At 38.5% G+C, this 13,816-nt stretch overlaps 1 protein-coding gene and 1 long non-coding RNA gene across 4 annotated transcripts in view; both read right to left on the bottom strand.

Moving 5' to 3' along the window:
* LOC109825729 lies at window positions 431–1,454 on the bottom strand. Its single transcript, XR_002243085.1, has 2 exons — window positions 957–1,454; window positions 431–872 (listed from the first exon to the last, which is right to left on the bottom strand). It is a non-coding gene; the product is annotated as an uncharacterized LOC109825729 (long non-coding RNA).
* Window positions 7,096–13,816, bottom strand: part of LOC109825281 (carbon catabolite repressor protein 4 homolog 4-like) — a 14,856-nt gene continuing 8,135 nt past the window's right edge. For 2 of the 3 annotated variants that reach the window (XM_020392099.1, XM_020392101.1), the window contains exons 7-10: window positions 10,557–10,684; window positions 9,506–9,656; window positions 9,087–9,234; window positions 7,096–8,289 (exon numbers count right to left, since the gene is read on the bottom strand). In XM_020392099.1, the coding sequence (XP_020247688.1) occupies window positions 7,927–8,289; window positions 9,087–9,234; window positions 9,506–9,656; window positions 10,557–10,684 (790 nt within the window). In that variant the 3' untranslated portion in view covers window positions 7,096–7,926. The remainder of the gene's footprint in view (window positions 8,290–9,086; window positions 9,235–9,505; window positions 9,657–10,556; window positions 10,685–13,816) is intronic. The other variant, XM_020392100.1, reaches the window with a different exon arrangement.

Here is a 13,816-nt window from a genome sequence, read left to right as displayed (position 1 = left end):
TAAATTTTAGAAAATTCCTTGAATTGAGGATTTTATATGAGCGCAAATAAATAACACGATACAAATAATAATATTTGAGTATAAAACAGAAATTGATGAATATTAAAGCATGAAGAAATAATTATTTTGTTGATTATGTTCAGTTATTCATCGAGGTGTGGAGATCAACAATTATATGGTTTATTGAAAAGGAATCATAATCGTTAAGATGGAGGAATGCTTCCAAATACTTACATGATTTGTAGAAAATACCCTATTGAGATGGAAATAGTTCTATAGGGGAGTTATAAGACCCACATGACATCAAATAAGATATTTCAAAAATAAACTTACTAAAATCTTGAATGTTGAGATGGACGAGTGATATATGCTAAGAGAAAAGATTAAAAAATGCATCATAAAAAAAATTTGGAGGCTAAGCGCATCGATATTAAGAAGAAAAAAGACAATTTGAGATGATTTGATCAAACACAATAAAAAGGCATTGGACTTCCTAACCAGAAGGAATGATAAGATCACTACAGGGTTTGGCCCAGCCCGACTCGCAGTCGATCGCAGAGCCACGTGCGGTCGACCGACAGAAACTCAATATCACTACAGGGTGTGAGTTACAGACCTTTCTCTAACTATTATATGCAAGGACAACATCAGCTCCTTCGACACTGAAATTCCATCCAGAATCCTTCCTTGGGTATTTTCTCAGTAAGGAAGCAGGATATATGCTGGCTGTAGAGTGATTAGTCAAAGTTCAATGATTCTTTCGTTGTTCATCATCAGATTGTTGCATGTTCTTTTTGTCGAAATATGACGTACCAAATATGACATATATAGTCATCCTTTTCTTTTGCTTCCTTTTCCTGTAATTTCTGCCTCTGCAAAAGCATTGGCAACAATGGTAGGAGCATCATCATGTTGGCTTGTACTATTTTTCCCATGACTTAAAATGAAAGTCGTACCGATCTCTCGCTCCATCACCCTGGTTCTCGCCATCGTATATATGCCATGGCGCTCAGGTCTATCCAGCTAGATGTGAGGGGTCCGTAATGGCATTTCTGATGCCTGCAATGGTGCTGTCAACTGTTCTCAGTGGGTATCTTATAGATGGACAATCCTGTTCTTCGTCTTCAAGGGATTGGAAGATAGGTGCTTCGGTGGTAGAGATTATGCGATCCAAGAGTTGGCCCAATGCCGGCCAATGTTATGCTAAGACGTTATCATTGGTTAGCCAGAGGGGGGGAAAACTCCTACCATAAGGTCAGTTTTGTTGAGTTGGGGGGAGTGTTTGACACTAAGAAATATATTATTATTATTTCTTTAGTGGTACAAACACACTATACTCTCAAATACAAATATTCTCTCTCTCTTTCTCTCTCTGCTACTGGGATCTCACCACACTACTCTTTATTTTTCCCTCTCTGCATCCACAAGCTTTTCACTCTTTCTTTTATTCTTTCTCGGTGGCTTGGGATGATACACACGCTCATCTTTGGCCCCTTAAATAGAATTTCCTACGTTGATTGGTGAACACTATAGAGTAGGTGAGAACTGTAGTGATGATGGCTTGATAGGTGGAGGTGCTGCTGATTTCTAACAAGTTTGTGGTTGATTTATTTCTGTTCTTTTGTTCATTCTTGGGTTTGCTTAGAATCTGGGAGTTTTTTTCTATAGAGTTTATCCATAAAACATACAGTCATGATAGTGGTTGTAGGTTTGATGGCATCATTATTGGACATGTGCTTGCGTAAGTTAGCATGGATTGGCTTCTTATTGGATGATATGACATTCTGATTTTAGTTACTTTTATCACACTATTGTAATAATTATTTATTTATTCAGAGCTAGGGTGCGCAAGGGCTAAATTGTAGTTTACTTTTTTTTTTTTCTTTTTTATACAGGAAGGAATCGAATCCAATACTTCGGGAGCCATATTGAAACCTCCTAACCATCTAGATCACCCACAGTTCCCAAATTGTACCCAAATTGTAGGGTGCTTTGTGAACCCCTTTTTTTTTAAAAAAAACTTTTGGGCACTGTTTAATTAGCTTTATTATATATAGTATATTGTAATTGGATGTGATCAAGCATCAGCAGGGGGAGATGCTAGTTGCTATATATTCTGATATTGGGGGACACATGAAGAGCCTGATACTCAACCATCTGATTAAATATATATCAAGAAATTGAGGCATGAGATTTTCTTACTGAGTACTGTACTTCAGACTTCATCCGATGATTGACGTCTATGATCAGCTTTGACTGTAGAAAATAGTTGCTGGACTTTTTATGTAATATGTTAGGAGATAGATGCATGACTCTATAAGAGGGAGAAATTTTGGGTATGCCATAGAAAACAATTGACTTCTCTCATCTTGTTGCGTCTTGTAATTTCTTATTTTTACTGCGACTTTGAACTTCATTTTCTACAAGTTTTACCTCACCTTTATCTATAAATATGGAAGCTTCCCATTCCATTGGGATTTTCCCCAATTCCACAGGTTTTCTAAGCAATATTCTAAATGGAAGTTATTTTTATTAAGCCCTCATCTCTCTTTTTCTTTGGAGAAAACTTTAAATTTGTGAGCCCTCATGTTTTGACGTTACTTGCAGCTCCTAGTCAAAATGCTCTACTTGGCGTTTCTAAAATCACTTTCTGCTTGCTTGAACTTGAATATAATCTATAATAATTCAACAAAAGAAGCACCACCTATCATCCTGCATAATGTTCACTAAGCACGGAAGAATGGAAAAATAGAAACAAGAAATATACCTTGTGAATTCAATGGTTAAGTTAGAAGTATGGCAAATATTCACTAGCAAGGCCTTAAAACTAAGATCGGATACATGTCTCAAATTATTATACTAGGCTACTGCGGTTCCAGAAAGGTAAATTTGGGAAATATGATTGTAAGGAGCCACCTTCGATTGAATCCAAGAACGCACCTCTCGATGCATGGATTGAGCTATTGCAATGGACCATCTGCTCTATTCATCATGATCTAAACGTCTTAGAACATCCATCTTTAATATAAAAAAACATGGCGTTCCAATGCTCAGGGCCGGCCCCGAGGTTTGGGTTGCCCTAGCCCAATCCAATTTTGATTGCCCCTTATATTAAAAATTTGGTACGAACAATTATCCCCGTTTTGAAAGTTTTTTTTAAACAATTGTGTGCCTCTGGGAAATGAATTATGGGAAGAAATTATCCCGGCACAAGTTAAAAAAAAGGGCATTTGTCAGTTAGAAAACCTTGTTGCTCTTGTAGTATGAGCTCTTTTAACAGCAGAGCAAAAACGTTAAAACTTTCTCCGAAGCGACAAAGAGTCTACCATAAAGAGAACAAAGGTACATTTGGTAAAGCATCACTACTCCAAGCATAAGATAAAGCTAAAGTGGTAACATTGACACATTTCACAAAGGCTAAATGACACTTAAATACTAGAAATTATCCCCGTTTTAGAAATTAGATACTATGAGTTCTTTTTTTGTGGCAAATAAACACCACAAGTTGTTCAAACTTGGCAGTTACTATCCTCAGGATCATGTAAACGTCAAAAATTTTAACTGAATGTTCCCTTGTGATTAAATTTATAACTTTCTAACCATTAATATTTGTTAAACTTATCACTAAACACATCCCAACTCTACTTTAAAGTAGAATTTAATTAAGTTTAAAAAAAGGAATTTTGTATAGATTCAAAAACAAATTTAAGTGTCTTTCCTTCCAAATAAATCCCTTCCAATTTTCTCAATCAAAGAACCAATCCTTATTCTTCTCCTTTTACTCAGAGTGGTCAAGCTCCCTTTTATAACCGAGCAGTCAGAAATCGAGCAGGAAACTAACCTCAGGGAGCCACTTCTCGTTCTCGGCATCCGCAAGCACAATAGAACCCAATCCTCATTCTTGGCCTCCAAATCAAGAACGAGGTCAAAGTTTGAAAACGGATTATAACCTACTAAACTTACCAAACACTTGCAGGACTATAATCCAAGTGGTATTACAATCCACAATTTCAAATGGTATTACAATCTATAATTTCCAAACACGCTCTTAGCCTCTTCCACATTCTACTCCTTCATTTTACCTTCTCCTATTTTCTCTTAATCAATATCCCCCGAACATAATGCTTGGTCACATAAAATATCTAACTGAATTAGGTCACAAAACGATGGAAATAAATATAAAACTAGTTCTAATTGCACGTTGCCACATACATACATATATTAATATTAATAATAATAAAAAAGAAACAAAAAAGGGGAAATTGAATCCTAGGCTCAATAATAATAAGGTAGGGCAGACATCTTTGGGTCCCCAGTTCGTGCCGGTAACGCTAAGCAATCACCTCGATCGGATCCCAATTCCCTCACACACAACACCCTCCACAATTTTCTTTTTTGCAAATCAAATCGATGATAGTAAATAAACATGAATTAGGAGGGGGAAAATACAAAAATTCAATAGAAATCGATTCTCAAGATTTTTTTTCTTCTTCGTCACCTGATCGCTTGCGAGAGTTCCAGAGGGTCGCATGGGGTGGATGAGGCGGCGGCACTGCCTCCGACTCCGGCGAGGTCCCATGAGAGTATGTATGCCACCGGCTAGTTGCCCCCCGGCCCTGGGTTGCCCCAGCCCCGGGGCTTGGTGGGCTTACCCCAGGGCCGGCCCTGCCAATGCTTCTAACACATATTTTTTATTGTCGCTTTAGATGTACTAGTGTAAAATCGTTAATTTACAACCACTTGATACATGAGTAACTATACCCAATGCGCCTAATTTTTGTTTGAACGTCATCATCAGAATGAACAGAGCGGATCAAGTAAATTGATTAGATATAACATAATTTTGAATGCACGTCCTTCAATTCGATTCAGTCTAAAGTGGCTCCTTCCCAGTTTCTACAGCGCGATAGAGCTTCCAAGCCTACTCTTTCAGTCTGGTTAAACTGAAGTTGAATATTTGTTTCCGTGCATTCATCAATCCAACAACATTTAATGCATTAAATGCGCAAGCATCACCTTCGTATCTAAGCTACCATCACCAACTTGCTCTCAGAATCGTGTGGTTGCCCGTCTCTTTTCTATTGGGCGGTGGAAATTTCTGCAGCCAGTACATAATGTGGATGATGTGCTGATGCTGAACAACAGTTCCCTCTCAAAAAGTTTTTGAGGGGTTTAGGTATTATATCTGGTAGCTGTTGGAATCATGACGTGCTCTTCTTTGGCCCTTTACATGTTGTTGGCATGCGAATCCATGACCAAAACAAAAGGATCATTCTCCCTTGCCATTTTGCACCGGGACAGGATTTTAATTAGGATCATCTTCCTACTTTGAACTAAAGAATGTTCCGGATTATCGATTCTGCCCCCCCCTGCGTCTTTCTAACGCAAGGAATTGATTCCCAGGGTAAATTCTATAGGACGGTTATAAGGTCAATAATTCTTAATTTGTGGTGGACGTACCCCAAGAGGTGAGAATAACGAGTGTCTTTGTACAAGGTTGTAGGTCGCTCCTATTAAGGCTAAAACGAGAGAAAATCAATCGAGATGGTTCAACCTTGTGCTACGGAGCCCACAAAATGAACCGATTAGGAGAAATAACTTTGAGGGTTATAATTGATATAGCGAAGAGGTCTAGAGGCATGCCTAAGAGAATCTGGTTGGAAGCAATTAAGAATGATATGAAACTGAATAGAAGAACAGGGTTCGTGTAATTGGCCCCAAAATTTTGGTACGAAGGCTTTGTTGTTGTTTTCGACGGGTGAATTAACTTGAAGCTTAGTGTGACCAGCGTGCCGAACACAAAAAATCTGAAGCCAGAAATTTTAGTTTAGAAGGGTCTGGAACAAGTCCTTCGACCTGCTGATTATTTGCCAGTGAGACATGAGTCCGTACGCATATCTGGACCACAGAGAAATCCCTGAAAAACAAGGCAGGCATCTGTTGTCATCTTCAACCCCAAGTTGGAGGACCAACTTGCGCTCAGCCAGAAAGAGCCATTACTCACAGTGGATTGCTTCGTTTGACTCGTCACTCTCACACAATATGGGAGATCCAATATCATGATTATTTGCCAGTGAAATTTTTTGTTTATTAAGTTACTACTCTGCTTGTGTACATGATGTAAAATCTCTTTATTTGCTCTCTCATTCTGAAACTAATCTGATGTAATAAGCAAGCCTGCAGTTGTGGATAACTGCCAGGTATTTAACCGTCGGGAAAAAAAAAGATCGGTAAATTTCGACGACTGGTGAGTTTTCGAACCAACCCGTGTACATGCCTGAACTGTGAGAAATAAAAATATTCGAATCTGCTCATATTGTTGAGTGTCAATTTGCTAACTGTCAAACTTCAGCTCATCTGTTTATGGACCAGGTTTTTTGGGATGAAAAAAATCTCATCGATGTTTGACGATGACACAGATAAAGGTGACATGTAAAAGACTACTGGAAATATTTTCCCAAAGTTTCTACTTACTATGTTAAGAGGGAAATCCTGAACCTATGATCACTTCTTGCGCAAATAAGAGTTCCTTATTTCTTCTCTAATTCTTGCGCCGCGTTAGCGAGTTCCTTTACCTTTACCTTCCAAGTTTCTTGCACTACATTTACAAGAGATTACCCATTCTGTTATTATTCTTGTCCTAGAACGTTTCCTGCGTAGTTTTTTTTTTGTGCTGGCTCAAGGTTAAATTTTTATTCCATTGGGTTTTTTTATCATACATATCTTCTAGCGTGTACTGACCTGTTCCTCAACTAGATTTACCCAACTAATCGCAGGCTGTATCAGTTATCACTTGCCACAAAACGCAGTACAGGAATCAGACATATCACTTCAACATTACCATTATAGCCCTGTGATCTACAATATTGGCCTACCAATCACGTGGGCTCTACAGTCATTAGCCAAGTTGTTGATAATTACATCCTTTTTCCTTTGCCAACCCTCTCTCTATATATGCACTCATCTCCTCCCACACTCACCTCAGAGCCTCAAAAGTCAAAAAAACTGATCGAAGCAGCGGCATCCATCATCCATGGCCTCCCAAACCATCATTGCCACCTTTTTCAGGCCATCTTCAGCAGCAACGAAGGGCTCCGACAAAATCACGTTGCTACCCCCCAGTGGCCGACGCTCGCATTTGCCTCCAGAGGCCTCTGGGGCCAAGAGGAGGGGTGTCGAGCGAAGCAAAGCGAGGAAAAGGAGCATGGTGTGCTTGAAAGGCCTGGCTTCCTCTGCCCTGTATTTGATGAAGAAAGCTCGGCAGTTTCAGAAGTGGCACGTCAGCGATGAGTATGTGAACGCTGCCGAGGGTGTTGAACCCTACTTCTCTATCCCGGTGGTGGCGTAGTATTGTGAGTTGCAGTGTTGTGAAGGGTGTAGCTTAGTGGTCTATGGTAGCATCTAAAATATTCCATTGTTGTGTGGGCCTTGTAACTGCGTTCGCATGCATTTGAGAATGTCAAAAGTAGGTATATAATTTTCTGCCTATGGTTTATCTTAAAAAAAAGTTCAGGAGCTCACGCTTTGTTAAGTGGGACCTCATTATTTTGCCTTCAGGGAGTTGAATCATCAGCACCAGTAAAATCATACAACCAGAAACGTTCTAATGAATTCATTTACCCCTTGTCTGCCAATGAACAATAATTTGTTAAGATCTCTAAAAAAAAGTTTATTTTCTCTACCCTCAAATGAAACAATAAGTACGTCCCCAGCACTGAGCACTAAGCTAGCCTTAGAATTCTCAGCATATAAATCTCAGAAGACTAATATTCTCTGAAGGAAACACTTGGCTTTGGCCCTCAGATACAAAAATGTGTCAATACTCAGCTTTATAATTATTCTTATTAATTTTTCCGAAAAAATAATTGACGGTACCTATGAAATCATAAATATAACTCTATGCTCATACGACAGACAGAGCAGTGTCTAATCTTTCTGTTCCTCGATCTTCAATTTGACAAGATCATCTTCGACCTCATGCAACTTAGTCGAGCTTGAAAACCTAAGGACCTCAAAATCACCACCAATGGGCAGATGATCACTCGGGTGATGTAAATTTGGAAGTCCGTCAACAATGTCTGCTGATTCTGGACCTGGAAGTTCCAGTAGACTGACCGGTTTCAAGTAGCCCCTGCTTGATAAGAATATGTAATCTAGAGTTCCTGTGAACCCCGGTGTAACATTTGTGAATGGTGGTTCTCCTCCATTTGTACCGTAAAGGCTGCAGAGTTTATATGGGGATCCTGAAGACTCGGCAGCAGCATTTGCAGATACAAGATATCTGTAAACCTGAATGGAAAAATCTCAGAGTTACTATGTCACTACTTGAAGAGATATTGTAAGATGAAGTGGAGTTTTATGCCCCAACCGTCAAAAATTGGGAATTTGACGTGCCTGATTTTTTTTGCAAATCTAATCAGTTGAATGCATCGTGTTGTATGAACTATGAGATTAAGTGAAATTTTGTTTTATGATTCCTTTAAAATCATCACGATTTTGCAACAGATTCATTCTGCCTTCATGTGAGCCATTATCGAGTTGATGAGGACACAGAGGGAGATGGAGAATCGATGTAGATATACAATGAAAGATCCATTAATGCATGTAAAACCTCATAGGAGATATTTTAAAAATCTATTTTAAATTAGATAGGGTTTCTTATAACTTATAAGTATATAATATGTAAGTTTTAGTAAAGATGGAATTAGTTTATTCGAGTCATTGTCTCTAGCTTTATCTTTAGTTACTAGTCTTAGATAAGAATTTTAGTTCGATTAGGATTTATCATTTCTTTTACTGGAGCTAATTTTTTAGAGGAGTTCTGATAAGCTAGAACTATGTTGTTTAGACTACAAATATGACTACTGTGTACTTTGGCATAACAAGTTTAGCCATGATTAAAAATTGAGATGTTGAATTAAATATAAATCTATTATTCATTCCTTGAGGGCCATTGCCTGGGGTTTTCTTATCTTCCCTTCTCCTCTCCTCTCCAATTTTTCTCCTCCTTCCTCAATTTTCACGAAATGCGGTGTTATATTTTCAAGAGAGAACAAGGAAAACAACAGAAAAGCAAGAAAACAAACCTCGTCACCAGGAGTAGAATTAAAATCACCCGTGACAATCACTGAAGGTGTGCAACAGTATTTGTTTGAAACAAGTTCCTTGAACTGAGTAAGTCTCAGCAGAAGATACTTCACTTGAGCAAGCTTTACATCAATCCATTCTGGATCCCTACAATAGCGGGAGAATAAATTATTGCTCAGCTCAAGGGTCAACGAATTCAGAGGAAAAAGTTGTGATAATAGCCAAACATATAAGCAAATATCGAGAACTCGAAAGTTCAAACTTCATAACTTCCAGACAAAAGTTATGCCCTAATAAGTTAAACAAAAAGAAATGATTTCATGAATTTCTTCAAGTAATAAACAAAGGGCAATTATTATTATTATTATTGTTTTTGAGACAATGGATAAATGTTTTGAGTTATACAAAGAAAACTTACCAATAAATGTGAGTACTCGCCACAACAACGAGGTGCTGAGAAGGATTACTAAGCTTAAATGCTGCCAGCACACCCACACAATCACGTTTCAGTCTCACACGAGGATCATTAGGGTCTCCATGATCACTATTATTGGTCGCCTTAACTGAAACTGAAAGAAATTAAAGTCCTGGTATAAAGACTATGCAAAAAGCGTAAATACAGAAAACCTTGTAGAACCGATTTTTGTTGGAAAAATAGAAATGATGTACTCTGTGCATCAAAGTAAGACAGAACCTTCCAATTAGCCAACCTATAACTAGGAGATAGATCTAGAATACTGAATGCAAATATGTCAAAAGAAAATTAACAGGTTGCATATAAAAATGCAACCACGAGTTTTGAAACAAATTTAAAAGAACCATCTTGAACTGCCCTGCCAAGGCATAACAGCATAAATTTCAATAAGAAAAAAGGTGACCATTGCTTTCTTGACTGCATTATACTTCTATTCAATTCAACAACAAAAACAATAAATCTTTGACCAAAATCTAATTCAGTTTTCTGAAGGGTCATTTCTTAAATAACAACTATCATATCCTACAGTTACACCCAACAAAGAGCAACTTTTCTGAGTTCATAGAGTTAATATAAATACAAATGCACATGATTTCAAAATGAGGGTTGTCACACCCCGGTTCAGCGAGCCCATTGGCTCAATGTAAGCTGTGGGACCCATTGCATGCAACATGTTGTTCGCTTGATCCACTGCCAAAAATGCAAGCATTTGCTACTTGGTTCCCAACGATCACATATATACCCATCTATTCTTTTGATATGGGACTAATTGATGGCGCAATGGTAAGGTTGTTGGCTTGTGTCCTGTAGGTCACGGTTTCGAAACTCGAAAACAGCCTCCTCGCAAAGCGAAGGTAAGACTGACCCTCCCCAGAACTCAAATGGTGGAGACTTGTGCGCTGGGCCACCCTTTTTAAATGATTCAAAATAACAAGTGTATATGTAGGGTGAAATGAAAGATATGGAAAGGATCGGAATGCTCAAAAAAATATACCTTCTGGTGTTGCTTTGCTCGTCTGATCCTTTGTATCATTATCCTCAGTCTCAACTGAGCTAGTATCATAATCAACAGAGGTCACGAGATCATTGTAATGTATTTCTTCATGTAAGACCAGTTCTGCACTGGAAAGAAGGATGATAGTTACTGAAATATTATGTATCATTTAGCTGACAACACAAGATAAATACCAATTTTATGTGAGGAACTCTGCAACTAAAGGTCACAAAATCTTCACCTCATAAAATCAGGCAAACCAACTGAAGTAAATGGGCTTGTTCCATTACCATGATCTAAATGAAAACAAATAGTGAAATAGGAATGTACCAGTCTCTGCTAGCAAATAATTAACTTCTCCAGACCCTTTAACCAATCAAGACAAACTTAGTAAACAAAAATGAAAGGGAACTCTACAAAAGTGGCTGCCAGACCACATTTTAAGACTTCCCTAAAATGGATGTTGCATTTTATTTTCATTTTTTGTTTGAAAGTAACTTGCAGGTACTAGATTACATTGGACTGTGTGGAGTACTAATTTATGACTTTCCTGAAATTTGGGATGTAGTTCTGTCTATACTTCCGAAAAGTTTGACTGCAATAGAGCCAATTTTTTCATTTCACTTGTCACCTTTTGACTCTGAAGTTAATATTGAGTCTTTCGTACGTTGTACCCAAAAATGCCACAATACCAATCTGGTTTTCATTTTGCTCTCCTCCCTCATGTGTCAACTGATATAATTTGTGCTGATGCGCAGGTAGCCTTTAACCCCAACAAAACGTAACATATGAAACCATACAAAATAAAATCATGAATGAAAGAAAAGTAGGGATATTTTTAGTTTGTTCATTATCGTTCATCTGCTCCTAGGCTGGAACTATCTTTCTTGCTTAGTTCTTTGGAATCTTTATTTTATTTTAGGAGAAAATGCTTCCAGCCTCCAAAACCAAAGAAAACGTGCCTCCCACCCCTAAGACTTTTTAAACGGGTACTTTACCCCCAAAAATAAACTTTTTGTTCTCTGAGCCCCCAAAACACAAAGCCCAAGAATTTTACACAGGTAAAGACTATAATACCCCTTCTTTCTCTCTAACCATGCAATCCCTCCCCTCTCCCTCCTCCTTCCCCCACCTCTCCACCTGCCGCCGCCCTCCTCCTGTTATTCTCCAGCGTGCTGGAGCTCCTGGTTCTGGTGGCGGGAAGTGAAGAAAGAATTGTGAAAAAACTTATGATGATGATGATGATGATGATGACGACGAGTGGTTAGGGGTTTGGATCTGAGGAGAGAGGAGAGGGATGAGGGTTTGACTTATTCTAAGGAAATTCATTATAGTTTCTTTTGAGGATTCTTTTCATGGCTGGAGATAGGAAATTAGATTTCGCATTTTGAGGAGACGAGGCCACAAGGAGAGGAGGGGAAAGGAGGAGAAAGAGCTGGATTTGTGTAGGACTTGATAGCTGATCTTCAAGAAGGAACGAATTATTTGATTTCTTTATGAATTTTCTTGTTTTTTTCCTTGAATTTTGTACCGATGAGATTGGGTGATCAGAGAAGTCCTAACAGCCATCCGTTATACATAATATTTTGGTTACTGTGAAATAATTAAGAAATCATGTGTAAATATCGTTAAATTTTTGGACTAGTTGGGCTTATAATCAGTTGCGAATGACGGAATAATCTAGAAATTATATGTACATATAGCTAAATTTCGGGCTAATTGGCTTATAATTAGTTGCAATGGTGGAATATCAGTGCGTGGTTCTTGAAACTTCTTTCGGATTCCGTTAATATGAAGGTTACGCGTTTATTATTAAGTTTACGCATTTGTTGTCAAGGTTACGAGTTGGTTGTTAAGGTTATACGGGTTGTTTGTTACTGGTCGCTTGTTAAGGTTACGCGTTGCTTGTTAAGGTTACGGGTTAACAACCAATGTGTAACCTTAACAACCAACGCGTAACCTTAACAAGCAACCCGTAACCTTAAAAAGCTACACGTAAATCTCTTGGCAACACGTAATCTTAACAATCAACCCGTAACCTTAACAATTAACGCGTATAACCTTAACAAGCAACCCGTAACTTTAACAACCAACGCGTATAACCTTAACAACCAACGCGTAACCTCAACAAGTAACCAGTAACCATAACAAGTAACCCGTAACTTTAACAACCAAAACGTAACCTTAACAACCAACCCGTAACCTTAACAAGCTACACGTAAATCACTTGGCGACGCGTAACCTTAACAAGCAACCCTTAACCTTAACAATTAACGCGTATAATCTTAACAAGCAACCCGTAACTTTAACAATCAACGCGTATAACCTTAACAACCAACGTGTAACCTTAACAAGTAACCCGTAACCTTAACAACCAAAGCGTAACCTTAACAATCAACCTGTAACCTTAACAAACTACACGTAAATCACTTGGCAACGCGTAACCTTAACAAAAAACCCGTAACCTTAACAATCAATGTGTATAACCTTAACAACCAACGCGTATAACCTTAACAATCAACGCGTAACCTTAACAACTAACGTGCAACATTAACAAGCAAGTCATAATCTTAACAACGAACGCGCAACATTAACAAGTAACCCATAACCTTAACAATCAACGTGTAACCTTAACAACCAACACGTAAAAAAACCACTTGGTTTAAGAGTAAAATCAGGTGTTTGAAGGCAAAAACTTACAATCAAGCAAACACTCTCAAAAAAATTTCTAAACATCTTCATACGTATTACAAATACAATACATTGTCTGCGAGCAGGCCCATTAAAAATTCTTCCATCACAATTCAACGTTTTAACAAAATGGATGTCCATTTTCATTCAGTTCTTTCATAATACTAATTTACACTTGCAATGATCAGTAACATTGTGCACAAATTTCTGAAAAAATAAATCATACTATAGAAGACCTACAAATTTCTTCCTAAAAAGCCTTGATGTTCCCATCACCTGATCCAAATCCAAATCCCTCCACTTCTTCATCATCATCACCGTCTCATCTCCGCCTCAAAAAATATCGACACCAAACAACCTCACGACCTTCGCTTTGGAGTGGTTGAGCCTGCCTTGGCGGAGCTCGTCGACTTAGGTGTGTTTCCTGAGCATGTCGACGACTTCGGCTTTGGAGTGGCGGGCTAGGAACCCGAGCTCGACGGCGTCGGAGGGGTTGGACGCCGAGAGGGGCTTAAAGTTGTTGACGGCAGCACGGTCGCGGAAGCGCTGGGTGGTGACGTCGTAGGAGC

Source organism: Asparagus officinalis, chromosome 10 (assembly GCF_001876935.1).
Source record: "Asparagus officinalis chromosome 10, Aspof.V1, whole genome shotgun sequence".
In the NCBI taxonomy this organism is placed as follows: domain Eukaryota; kingdom Viridiplantae; phylum Streptophyta; class Magnoliopsida; order Asparagales; family Asparagaceae; genus Asparagus; species Asparagus officinalis.
This window is presented reverse-complemented; position numbering and strand designations above follow the sequence as displayed.